Here is a 14305-nt window from a genome sequence, read left to right on the forward strand (position 1 = left end):
CCGAGAATAAGAAGTTAAGCGCCAGCCTATTTCAAAACTAAGATGTGAAGCTGTGGAAATGTTAGGCCCATTTCAAAACTAAGATGTGAAGCTGTAGAAATGTTAGGCTGAACTAATTGGGAAGCCCAATCCATATTTAGACATGGTTCATGTGGTAACTACTCCATGAGTGTCATGATCATTTGTATTTACAATTAAAGGAAATATTGTTACAGATATGTTGACACTGCTTTTAAAAAATAACTACCCCTGTTGTGCTCATACAAGACTATTAAATTTAGGTGCCACTGGTTTATAGTGACAATCATGTGACCACCTGACAGTCATTCCTGATTTTCACTTTTCAAAAGAATGTAACCTTTTTGAGGAAAACAAAATGCACGTTTTCCAAAAGTGCATGCATCATGTTGAAAGTAAAAGATAATTTCCAGTATGGTTTTGTATTAAAACTAAAAGTACTAAACCAAAAAAATGCAAGTCATGATAGCTCGTTTTTTTTCTGAAAGGTTTCCTATGTGCCAACCTATATTTTTGCAAAATATACTGGCTGGCGTTTAACGTTTTATTCCCGATATAACACGCTTTAGAACTGATCATCAGTTACCCATTCTTGACATAAAACTAAAACAGGATCGGGTGGCCAGGCCCGCTCACTTAGTTGACACATGTTCGGCTCGTGATTCCTGAATCGTCTGGTCTGGAAATGTGTGGACTAGTTGAGTGCGGCGTTTCAAAACAAACTAACAAACGAACAAACAAACACAAGTCTCATCAAGTGTCCAGTATAGGTTGCATGTAATGGTAAACTAAAGGTAGATATTCATGAAACCTAAAACAAGGAAACGTTTCATTTATTGAAATTTATAATGTCGTGTTACAGGTGAACACTTTTATTCTGATTCTCTCCGTGAGGAAGATGCTCACAAGGAAATCATGGGATGAAAATATACTTAGCCAAGGAAAGTAAGTAGCGGCTGTCGATGACTGTATGGTCTCTCTGCTTGCAGACGTGTACAGTTAGCTTGATGAAAACATACTTAGCCAAGGAAAGTAAGTAGCGGCTATATATAGATGACTGTAAAGAGTCTCTCTGCTAGCACACTTGTACAGTTAGTGTGATGCATTATATGCAGGTTTGTCTATTAACCGAGTAGAACATGCAAAGCTTATTATTTTGTTATTACAGATGTGATGCTTTCAGGATTGAATTACACTGTGAGAAAAATCGCACCTGTTGAAGATTTCTCCGGTGTTCGAGTTTGACTAGACCTTGTTGCAATGCAATTACTTTTACGAATTTGATAATGCTGTAATACATTCTGAAGTAACACACAGAGGTTTTCTTGTTCATATTGATGGAGATTGAGCATATACACTATCCATTAGTCCATTAGCACAATGTTGATTCTGTGAGGTCGAAAATGATGCTAACGCTTGTATTTAGGGAACGAAAACATGTTGAAGCAATGAGGTCCGAATTTGTATGGACAATATGTTTCCACAAACTATTCAGTTCTGCAATTTTGATTTTCCTAACGCAAACATCCAATAAGCAATTAAACCATATTGCCATTGCTGTATGAGACAACAAAAACACCTATGCACTGTTTCACTGAAATATCTCAAAACATTAATCAGTTGTTTGAATCGGTTGACTTAAGAAATAACCTTAAAGCTGTTTTAGAAACAAATGACAACATTAAACATATATTGTAATAGTCTCCTGTCTTCAGTATCACACACCATACACTGATCTGTACATCAAAAAAGCAACTGTATGTATTGATATGCAGAAAGAAAGTTCAAATGTCCATTGACAGTCTTAAGTACTCTCGTTACTATAAGAAAATATGAGCAATGATATGAACAGAAGACACCTTGCACATGCAGAAATGTAACAGTCCTAATGTGTATCTTTAAATTATTCTGTTCTTCCTCAACAGGTATTTGGCTCGAGCCCTTGGCGTTATCCTGCCAATCATTGGTATTACATGGGTATTAGGGGTATTCTCCATCAATAGAGATGTGGTTGTCTTCCAGTACCTATTCGCTGTCTGTAACTCCCTCCAGGTAAAATAAAACCCCGTTAAACCAGACGGTTCTGATCCATTCGGATATTCAATTTCCATTCTAAAAATGTAATGTAAAGTGTAGGAACTTAATATTGATAAGCATTTTCAGACAGAGGGTTTTACAGAATAATGGGATTAGAGATGAAAAGATTTCAGGACACTTTAAAATTTGGTTTGAATTTTGAAAAGCAATATTTTGACTGTCATTTAAATATGTTATATTCCATGACGGACTGTAATTCTGCATGTATATATTGAAAAATGCAAGCATTTAGATATATGAATATGTTACAGGGACTTTTCATCTTCGTCTTCCACTGCTGTACCACAAACGTGAGTATCAAGTCATCCTCTGATGTTGAGAGCTATCAAAGTACTCGTTATAACTCATTAGACGTCATGTATCCATGAGCGAGGGAGAGCTTACACTGGGTTAATCTTTCATGACTATTAAATCACTATGTGTTCACAGTGCAGCGCTTTTTTCGTTAGATTGGAATCGTATTGCTCGACACTGAAATCGTTCAGGCCAGTTGTATTCGGTGATCTGATTCAGAGATATAATTATGACAAAGACAACAGTTGAACATGAATTGTGTCTATGTCTGATCCGGGACAGTATGTTTTGACAGGTAGAACAGCACATTTGGGATACATTGATCTTTGTGCTACCAAACACTGGTTTACAGGGAACTGGTATGGATTCCGTAACGGTTACTTTCACTTTCATTCATGCACTCACGTTACCCTAGTGTCTTGTAAAAAATGTGAAATAAATGGTTATTGATTTTATTAGCAGATCATCGGCAGGATGTATGAGATACCATAACGGACATGAGGAAAAAGTGCTGCTTGCATTCCCTAGTATCAGTGCTAGCGGATGACAGCATCACTACTTGGAAGTCCCTTTGATTTTCGGGTATAGCTCATTGGGCCAGTGCCAACTCACACCCCGATGATGAATCACTACGTTACGACGTTCAACATTTTGCAATATTGCTTTGAATTCTACTTGCCTATGCATATGTAATCATTTGGTTCCGTGTGTGTATTTCAATGTAATATGGTCCCGGCATCCGTTGTACTAAGCGATCTGATCGCTAAGGTGATCGTAACTCCCATACCTTAACTTTGACTTACGATATTGGCAGCACCACAGTTGTTTTGTGCAACGGCACCCTGTCATGATGTATTTTTCAGGTGACGAATTCTTTTAAAGAGATGAGAAGTCGGCTCAAGCGGAACTCCATGTCAAAGTCTACATTGAGGTCCAAATCTCAGATTACAATAAACAGCTTGACGTCCAAGTCCATCAAGTCTTACAAGTCCAATTATACGCTGGTAAATTCCACTAGACTTATCCATTCCTGACATCTATATTATCCTTTGTCGAGGTGCTACGTTTCTTCAGCAAGTGGTGTGTATGTGTGCGTGCGCGCGCGCGTGCGTGCGCGCGCGCGTGCGTGCGCGCGTGTGTGTATGTTTGTTTATGAATCATTGTGTATATGCATGTATACATAGCTTTGTATACGTGTATACATGTGCATGTGTGTTTATATGTGTATGTATGTGTCTGTGTCAATGGGTACCAAAAAGGTTGATTGTCTTTGGACAAAACATTTGCACATGCACTTATACAATTATTTCTATTCGCGTGGTTGTTTAAACAGACATCTCATCCAATACCCTCACATTGTGTGCACACAGAGTCTGACGACAGCAGCTCTCAGGTCTGACAGAGACGGGATTGACAAGCCAGGTAGGGCTTTTAATCATTTCGTTGACAGTACATGGCTGCAGGTGGAGTCAGAGATGCTCAGAGATGACAAACGGGAAGAATAGAACGCTTTTCTTTCAAAAACATTTATGTGGAACTGGATCTCTTATTTCTTCCTAATCGCAAGTGAACTTAGTGGCCCCAGTAAATGTTTGTATCCAGTTTGTAAAACACATCAATCTAAACTCGGAGGTGGAGATGTCTGAAGAGTTCCGGAGCATCACAACCTTTGGGGAAACTCACATTTTATAACACAGGCACAGGAACGATCTGTATCACCGTTGTGGAACATGGTTCTGACTTAATTCCGGCGGAGGACAATGTTCTTGTCCCGCTGACAGCCCACTACCGCCAGACGCATATATCGTAAAGGTTTGTTTTTTTCAAATGGGAACTCATCTGTTGCAGAATTCCTGTCAAACGGTATCGCCAATCCAAGACAAGGTAAGGACAAATAGGTGACATTGACAATAGGAATATGATCAGTGATCTATCTACAATTGTATACAGAACGTGTAACATGCATTGCAAATCAAATGCAGCGTATGTCGAGCAAAACCATTAATTCTGTTTGGCAATCATGTTTTCATCATGCAGAAGTTATATAATTAGACTTGTTATCAAGGCATATACCTTGACAAATGTATGTTTATAATACGCACTTCACATTTGAAATCTCAGAAGAAATATAACATAAACTATAGCTACTCAGCCGCCTTATATATAATGCTGGACGATCGTAAATATAGAACGTTAGTGCACATTAAAAGAGAGATATATTGCAATATTTATTCCTTGAAAACACAGTACATTGTAGAGTCAAATTACTTCTTACATCCGCCCTCCTTTGTCTTGATTTGGAAAGTTTTCCAAGAACAAATTGTGACCCCTTTTTGATGATACAGCACTAAGAATCGTCGTAAGATTTTTTGTCGTAAGTCGTAAGTTTGTACTCACAGGATTCCAGTTTGCCAGGACTATAGCTCTGCCCAGCGTGTTCGACCAGAGCCTGGAGACCCCAACAGAGCATCTTATACAAGGGGATGGTCGCAGTGACAAGGAAAGCGGCTCACCCACATCAGCTCAGGTAATATTCAATACAGGTGACACACTCCAGGGCCTAGAGTTATGGCGCTCTCTTAGCGCTAAGATAGTCGTAAGTTAATGTTAATGAAAGGCAATTACGACTATCTTACCGCAAAGAGAGATTCGAAAATCTGGGCCCTGTACGTCATAACCACGTCAGCACAGGTAACGTCAACGCGTGTATTATCCATTTCAGTACAGCGAACACAAACCGTCGTGTCAGTACAGGTACAAGACGCGTCACCACAGGTATTAACCATTTCATTACAGGGTAGTAATTACAAAAGCAATGGTATGCCGACCTCAGAAAGACAATACTCTCTTCTAGTACATGTAATACTTATATCAGCGGGGGTAATACCGACATGTAGATAATACCGGCATGCTTCAGACATCAAGATTTCGCAGTCTACCCTACTTGCATACCGATCTCAACTCAAGACCGTTCCATCATTACGTCTGTCAAAGATTCTTGGTATTGCCTGTGGTACTGAGCACTGGACTAACTTTTGACGCTTGATGTGTTTCAAGAAAAAGTACTTTCCATGTACGACCATATAAACTGGTTCCTTACAAATTCATTATCTTACAGCGACAAGGTGTGACAAGATGCGGTAAGGCGTGATATTGGTAGAGGTTTCCAAACCAAACATATGCTATGTTAAATATGGACCAGTATCAAGAAAAGGAACCCACAAACGGTTATTCTGAACAACCATGGGACTCACTTAGTTCTTTAACGAAACAAGACTATTTGTGTTGAAATTTAACCATATATGTATACATGTATCTTACAATTTCCCATTACATAGTGATGTGTAATACAAAGTTTCATTTTTACAGCATGTGAATATGGGTTTCACTGACAACGTGAGAAGACGGCCCCGGGTTTCATTTTCCCTTGACTATGCTGAAGAGGTTGATTTCCAGGACGACTTCGAGGTAGCCGTGTGACTGAAATAATCATGAACTGAGACCTGTAATCATGAATGGTTAAATCCAGTAGCATTTATCTGTAGTTCTCCGTAAGACTATATGACTATATGCACGCACGCAAGCACGCACACACATACATACATGCAAACATGCATACATACATATACATACACCACTCCACGACAAAAATATCCAAGACCACCCATTGCCCGAGGTCGACTATTAATGTATAAAAAACGTGATGGATGTTTCAACAATGGCGATCACAGCTCTTGTTGTGTTTGTCTATGTTTCGTTTTCTTTCGTGACCAGTCATCTCCTGATCCGACTGGAGGAAGGCGACGAACACACCAGCATAATCCCAGCGTGGACGACGTCGCGGAAAGTGATATTGAGGTACTAAAATGAACCTTGCGATTTAGAGCTAGTATTGTGTGAAAACAATAGATACATTTTACCTGCTTTCGAGAACGTTCCGGGCTTGTTAATCTATCCGCAGACAAAGGCTGATAAACTAGGACGAAGAATACTAGTCCCTTAAAGAGAAACTCGTTTATGATCAATAACCTGTTCCAAGACCCCGACAGACCGAGAGTAATCACAGCTAAACTAGGTCACGATGATATGTACATACGTAACATGGACAATATCTTTCAACAATATCGAAGCTAACAATTTCACGTTGTTACAGACTTATACTGTTGACTATCACTTACGCTGTTACAACGTTGCTGCAACCTTATACCGTGGACTCCCATTTACGTTGTTACAACGTTGTGACAACCTTATAATGTGGACTCCCAATTACGTTGTCACAACGTTGTAGCCTGAGGTTGCGATACGTCAATGTTACGTCGCCACAAGGTTAAAGCTATTTGATGCTGACGTATCTTACAATGTCTTAACGTTTCGTTTCATAATGAATTGTTTTCCCAATAGTGACCAGTACATAAGAAACAAAGCAGAAATTCACTTCAATGTTTATTCATCTCAGTTTGTATGTATTTTGGCCGTGTGTTTTCTGAAGCTGTAGCTCAATAGTGAAGAAAGAATATCAACTGAAAAAACTCACCGAATACTCTGTCGTCGACACCAGGTTATAAGAAACGCCGTTGTAACGTTGTAAGGAGCCAAAAACGTAACGTTTCCTCAACAGAAAATCGTAACGTTGTTATTACGTTTCGACATAACGTTATAAAATGACGTTTGTAAGCTGTGATATTCGAGTCAATAGTGTGGTAGCTTTTGTTTATGTCACATGGCCTACTCATTGATCGTGGTCCTTAAATGTGGTGTTGTGTGACAGTAGTGTTGCTTTAATTTAGGGGATTAAAACAACGGTTTGTCAGAAACTGTGAACTGTAACATGAATGACACCAAGTTTATAGGAATACAGTTACCCGTTTCTCTATTTAAATTCACCCTAGTGCATATTATTCAAACCTATTTTCTATGTGTTTTCAAACGAGAAGTTTTATTCTACACCTGCACCCTGATTTCAATGTATCAATATTTAATTTTTTAACATAGACATGACATATAACTTATGTGTGTTTATATACATGTATATTTATTTGTACGCTACAGCGGGCACTGAGGATGCGTAGAAAGCCTATCGACCAGATGTATAACGTGGTGAATGCGTTTAGTGACAGGCGCAGGACTGTAAAAGAGGTGAGAATTGTTGGAGTCCTTCAGAAAGCATCATTATGGTTTATAAAGAAGGGGGGCGGTGGGGTAGCCTAGTGGTTAAAGCATTCGCTCGTCACGCCGAAGACCCGGGTTCGATTCCCCACATGGGTACAATGTGTGAGACCCATTTTCTGGTGTTCCCCGCCGTGATATCGCTGGAATATTGCTAAAAGCGGCGTAAAACCAAACTCACTCACTCACTCACTTATAAAGAAGGGCGGTAGACTATTGGTAACCTTTATAACAACCGATAACAGCCGATTACTCTACTGTTGTCAGCTATGACAAAACTCCGTGTACATGCATAAGAATATGCACCGAAACGAAATATTGGAAGTTGTTTTGTCCATATTGCATTTATGGATGTCCTGTGGAGGCCTTGTGTGTGACTGGTTTGTCATCACGGCTACACTTGGTTAAAATACGGTACAGTCAAACTAGACATTTTAAAGCGCCAAATTGTTTCTTTAGACAAGTTCTATCACAGTCCCAAACATAATAATCGGCTTTTGTGCCGTTAAGTGAAAACATGAGTGTATGTTCGTGATAATGATGATATTATCACTGTGTAACGTCTCACGATCAGCTATGAAATAATCCATAAATTGATCTTCCTGAACACAAAAAGAACCTATACTGGTTTTATGATCATAGGCCATGTGTACGTCCATTATAGACGGAAACGAGTTTCACCACCTCTTAATCACCCAAATCTGTTGGTGGCAGATCTTTCGAGCACGTAACTGAAGTGTTCACGTATTGATTTTAGTCCAAATCGACAACACTTTGAATTCACAAATATTGACATTTATTGAATAGGTATGTGTATTTACTAAGGGCATGCACAGATGACGTGGGCCGCATGTATATCCTCTGTTTATTTAAAGTATATAAATATAAATAAATATAGGAAATAAAGTGATCCCATCCGAATCAGTTTTGTTGGGATCCTCCTCCCCTTCATAGTATCAACAATATCGTCATCGCAGTCATCATCAGCATAAGCATTGTCATCAGTATTAGCGTCAGAACCGTCATCAAAATTCGCATCACACAAGGGAACGCTTCAGTATTCTTGAAAAGCCATGCGACAACTGATCTTTGTAGCTTGAAACCAAAGTGTTTTCCCCATTTGTTATGTATTTTTACTTTACATGTTCTGTCTTATGCATGAGACTGTGGGGAAAAATCAATAATTCGGATCACGTTTGTTTCAGGAAAGAGGGAAAGCTCAAAGTGCTAGAGGTCGATGGCGATCAGCGTATGACGCAATACGACAGGCAAAGACGTTTCAAATAATATCTCCTGACGGAGGACGTGATGGGACATCACAATATTTATAGTCCTGGAAAATGTCCCGATTCCATACAGCATGTAAAAGTGCTTGGTGATGTTCCCACCTGGCCAATGCTCTGAATATATACATTTGCCTGCCAATTAAATTCAGGCCCTATCGTATACATGCATGCATGCATGTGCACAAACAAACTATCGTTGAATAGTTATTTCTGTGAACATACAGGACCCGGTGTTTATCCGAGTGAAATGTAATCTGGCTGGTTCGTGGTCTCATGTCCTATTCCTCTTCTGCGATATGCTTCCAGGGAAATAACGGTGTTTTGAGGCTGGATAGATATTGGATAGATCTGAGGAGCATCGTTGCTATCTTTCAGTTGCTATTAAACTCCGGACCATATCATTCTTGACACTGTTGATAATACTCCCCTTTGTAGTGTTTCTGCAGGGTGGTTATTAAGTATGTATGTAAGTATCAATGGATATAGATCTTGAAGGAGTTATATATAATTATCACTTGGCGATTCTCCGGATAGAACAGGGTACCATTATTATACTGTTTGTTTGTTTATAGTGTAGTCTGTTTGCAACGAACTCGTACCGATCGATGAAATTTACTTTAAACCAAATATTAGATGAAATAATGTGGAATTTAGATTCGATTCCGTATAATTTTAGCTTGCCAAATTAGCATTTAAATCGCCGATTGTTTTCAACTGAGGATAAACGTTTCATAAACGACCATAGTATCAAAGCGATATTATTGGTTTGTAGTACAAGCCTTTGTGCACATTAAACGAAACCCCGAGATCAAGTAGGTTTGCTTCACGTTAACGTTCATCGTGTACAGCACGTGCATTTGTTTCACTGTTCCAACTGCTGCGCTTGCCCCCTTGTAATGTAAACCAAGAATAGCGAGCTGAATCTGTGATCTTTCCTTGAACAACTTTTACCTTACATAAATTCTTGAGACTGTATTCAGTTTGCAAAGTAAAGTTTTAGTTTTCGCAATTTTACTTTATCTGACGTACAGGTTTGCATCAAAGGAAATTCATCGGTACGTTTTCACTTCAAAGAGACTACAGATGAAGTATTCGGTTGCTGTGGCAGCAGAGTGGTCAAAGCGTAGGTAGGTACGCCCGTGACCCAGGTGCCATGGATACAATGTGTCAAGACACTTTCCGATGCTCATGCCATAATATTGCAGGAATAACGCCAAAACGGGATTTAGCCATACTCACTCTATAACTCAAAACATGAAATATGGAATGAGTAGGATTGAATTCATGTTATAACGAAAGGTTATCGGTTGCTATGTATTTTCAAGGAGAAAGTGGCACTATGTCATCCTTATATGGACAATGGACAACATCATGTTGTACACCAGCCACATTTTTTTAATATGTGGTCGAGATGTAAACATATAATTAATCTTGTGAATGTGCCTTTTATTAACTACGATGAAAAATATTTATTGGGAAAATAAAAGAATGTCAACATTCTTACCAATTGGTCTCGCGTCATCTCAGTCGCCTGGGGCTCAAAGTACGGTATGTCTATAACACGATATCCGAAGGGACATCGGGGTAGCATAGTGGTAAAGCGTTCGCTCTTCCCGCGGTTCCATACCCCACATAGGTACAATGTGTGAAGCCCATACCTGGTGTCCCCCACCTTGATATAGACGGAATATTGCTAAAAGCGGCGTAAAACCACTCTCACTCAAATATATTGATGCATGATGGAGTACCTTTGCTTCGGCAACAGTTTGTAACAAGTATAGATAAAGAAAGATCATGCCGAGCTGGGTTCTTAAATGAGGATGCAAGAGTAAGAAATTTTCGTATAACTTATCAGAGCATAAAAGCTGGGAACTCGAAAACAATATATCAGTTCACGTCGGGCTGAATTTCAGAGTCGGCGGAAGATACGGACAGGGAAAGTGTGTTGTATTGTGTGTGTGTCGTTCAACGCACTATTCCAACCATAGCGCGGCGGTCTGTAAATAGACGAGTCTGAACCAGACAATCCAGTGATCAGCATCAAGAGTATTGATCACCGGAGACACGAGCCTGTTGGTGAGCCTGACCACTCGATCCCGTTACTCGCCTCTTACGACAAGCACGGGCAACTGAAGATCAATTATATCCCAGATCATCCAGTGTTGCTATCGATGTACGTCGGTGTCAAAATAAGGCGACTGTATACGTCTATGAATAGTTTCAGATGAAGGATGATACACATTGACTCACGTTATATTTTAAACTATATCTGTCCCAAACCAATCTCAGTCAGAGCCTCGGAGATCCATACTGGAACAGATAAGATCTGATGGCAACAAAGCTATGTTTTTCTTCAAGTCGGGTTGTATAGAATTGAACCAAGCAAATTATTGCTCGATAATTATTTGCACACCGTAGGAGTACAAAGACACACATCCAATCAGCTAAGACGCCGAAATGGATCACCCAGTTTAATCATCAGACTCCAAGCATTGGTTACCCGTGACGGTCTGAGTTAGAATGTTGGCCTTCTGTAACCCATGCTTGTCGTAAGAGGCGACTAATGGGATCGGGTGGTCAGGCTCGCTGCCTTGGTTGACGCATGTCATCGTATCTCAATTGAGCAGTACGGCCCTCATGATGTTGATCACTGGATTGTCTGGTATAGATTCGATTATTTACAGACCGATGCCACGTAAATGCGTCGCTGAGTGCGTCGTAAAACTAAACTTACTCACTCCAAGCATTGGTTGCTGGGAACAAACATGACCCATCTGTCAAGTACTAAAGGTTAATGCATCTATTAAACATGCAAACACCTCAAACAGTATACTACTTTCAACTGCATGAACGGGAACGTTATTCCAAAGAGAACAATTATCTTTGAACACGACAAAAGAACAAATAAAAAATGAATCAGTTAGAATGATTATACGACAGCCTGTCAGTTGCACTAACTCTATACTCAACTCTCATTGATCGATGTGTATTGTGCTTTTACGGTAGTAATCAGCAGAGTGAATGAGGGTGCTCTATACATGAGAGTGCAGTACCTTGGGGAAAGTGTTCACTTCGAATTACAATGTTCAGTCGACCTTGTGTCTCGCTTCAACATATTTAATATATCATTCTGTAGCGAGAAGCGTTAAAGGTTGTGAGGTACACACGTAACCCCGACCCTCGTAAATATATTAAAATAAAAAAGAAAACAAACAAAAAAAACCCAAAACAACAAAACAAAAACGAAACAAACAAAAAAACCCACAAACAAACAAACAAACAAAAACAAAAACAAAAATCAACTAGAATAAAAACCCAGTCGACAGAGGACAGTAAAATCAACTAGAATTTCAGAGAACCAGAAAACTAGCCTCTTTCCTCTTTGACTGGCATTCCAAAAGTTGAGGATGCTAGTTGACAACTACATCGAATCCATGTCGAAACGTCGCCTCTCCAAATAAAGAAGTTATATATCCATAAATCATCCATTCGAAGCAGTACGATTTAACATATAAACTGGCTATAGACTACAGCAACTGACCGCACTTAGCTAAGTAAGGAAGTAAGTGAGTGAGTGAGTTTAGTTTTACGCCGCAGTCAGCAATATTCAGGCTATATGGCGGCGATCTGGAAATAATCGAGTCTGGACCAGACAATCCAGTGATCAACAACATAAGCATCGATCTGCGCGGTTGGGAATCGATGACGTGTTAGTCGCCTCTTACGACAAGCATAGTCGCCTCTTATGGCAAGAATTGGTTGCTGAAGGCCTAAGGCCTATTCTACCCCGGACCTTCACGGGTCGACTTGCCATGTAGCCAGCGAATGAGTGAATGATTGTTTTCTTTAACCTCGCTTTAAACACTACGCAAGCAAGCAAGCAAGCAAGCAAGCAAGCAAGCAAGCAAGCACAAAAATGCATCACTTTTCCGTTTAAATCAATAACTTAACATCAAGATACAGTATTGTAACAGAATGCTCATTACAGTGACGCCCGTGTCACGAACAATCCATACCCTATCGATGGTGACAAATTTACTTCATTATAATTATATTGTACTTTCTATGCCAGAAACGAAAAATCAATGGGCGTTGTTTCGTAAGTTTATCGACGAACGAGTGTATTAAGGCGTATTTTATTGATATACATTTTACGTCGAATAAATACAGGATCTCCTACAGTGAACATGGGTCAGAGTAGGCGGTTTCAGCGTCCTATCTAATGACAATTATCCCTGTAGCATTTGCCAACTGTTTTCTGTTTACACGGTAATAAGGGACTTCACATCAATAACTTCATGACATAAAAATAGTCTCTTCAGAAATGGCATTGATAAAAAAATTCTTCTCTAAGTGGAGAGATCAGGTTTACACTGATAAAAGTGTGTTAGCGTCTCGATAAAACCTGGCGAACAGGAGAGCTAAAGTAGAGGATTTTTCTCTATATGTTTTTATAAGACGGGCGGTATGGTAGCCGAGTGGTTAGAGCGTTCGCTCGTCAAGCCGAAGGTTCGGGTTCGATTCTGCACATGGGTGAAGCCCATTCCTGGTGTCCCCTGTCGTGTTGTTGCTGGGATACCGCGAAAGGCGACGTAAAGGCCAGATGAATCACTCACTCACTCACTCCCAACTTATGATTTCAGGTGTATAAGGGGCGATGCGGTAGTATGGTGGTCAAAGAGTTGGTTCGTCACCTCGTCCGGTTTCCATCCCGTTACTGTCTGCGAAGATTATTTCTGATTCTAACGCCGTCATATTTGTATGCCAAAAGCGTTATAAAACATACTCAAATAAATACAATAGTATTTGATAATATCCTTTGGTGGAGAATGTACCCATTGACTGTGAAATATATCCGACATCTGCGCACGTCGATATGTTAATATGAATGATGATTCATACGATAAAATCTACAGTTGCCGGCAGCGATATTAAATTGTAAGCATGAAATGTCACTGATAAGGAAGAGCCAGAATTGCTGTGGAAATTTAATGATCACCGATGACAGCAGTTACTCACGAAAGAGTAAACTTGACCTGTCTTACTAATAGATAAACAATTTGGAAACGAAAGCATATAAAGAACGACGTTGCACAGAAATACATATACCCAGTGACGATGGTCTGGAAACAATCCAGACAGCAAGGGATAACTCACCCATCACTTCCCACATCAAGCTCACGCCCCATTGTATATAAGGAATAAAGTTAGGTTAAACAAAACAATAATTCACCCACTTGCTGGCTATTTGGCAAGTCGACCCGTGAAGCTTCGGATAGAACAGGCCTTCAGTAACCCATGCTTGCCATAAAAGGCGACTATGCTTTTCGTAAAAGGCGACTTACGGTATCGGGTGGTCAGGCTCGCTGACTTGGCTGACACATGTCATCAGTTCCCAATTGCGCAGATCGATGCTCATGTTGTTGATACCTGAAGTCTCTGGC

At 39.9% G+C, this 14305-nt stretch overlaps 1 protein-coding gene across 2 annotated transcripts in view; it reads left to right on the top strand.

The window, feature by feature from the left end:
* Positions 1 to 10356, top strand: part of LOC137287674 (adhesion G protein-coupled receptor B3-like) — a 39682-nt gene extending 29326 nt beyond the window's left edge. For both annotated transcript variants that reach the window (XM_067820065.1, XM_067820064.1), the window contains exons 23-33: positions 881 to 963; positions 1944 to 2070; positions 2367 to 2405; positions 3273 to 3413; positions 3780 to 3831; positions 4258 to 4293; positions 4809 to 4936; positions 5779 to 5877; positions 6184 to 6267; positions 7459 to 7545; positions 8781 to 10356. In XM_067820065.1, coding sequence (XP_067676166.1) covers positions 881 to 963; positions 1944 to 2070; positions 2367 to 2405; positions 3273 to 3413; positions 3780 to 3831; positions 4258 to 4293; positions 4809 to 4936; positions 5779 to 5877; positions 6184 to 6267; positions 7459 to 7545; positions 8781 to 8906 — 1002 coding nt within the window. In that variant the 3' untranslated portion in view covers positions 8907 to 10356. The remainder of the gene's footprint in view (positions 1 to 880; positions 964 to 1943; positions 2071 to 2366; positions 2406 to 3272; positions 3414 to 3779; positions 3832 to 4257; positions 4294 to 4808; positions 4937 to 5778; positions 5878 to 6183; positions 6268 to 7458; positions 7546 to 8780) is intronic.
* Positions 10357 to 14305: the final 3949 nt, after the last annotated feature.

The sequence above is a fragment of the Haliotis asinina genome, chromosome 6 (assembly GCF_037392515.1).
Source record: "Haliotis asinina isolate JCU_RB_2024 chromosome 6, JCU_Hal_asi_v2, whole genome shotgun sequence".
In the NCBI taxonomy this organism is placed as follows: Eukaryota; Metazoa; Mollusca; class Gastropoda; order Lepetellida; family Haliotidae; genus Haliotis; species Haliotis asinina.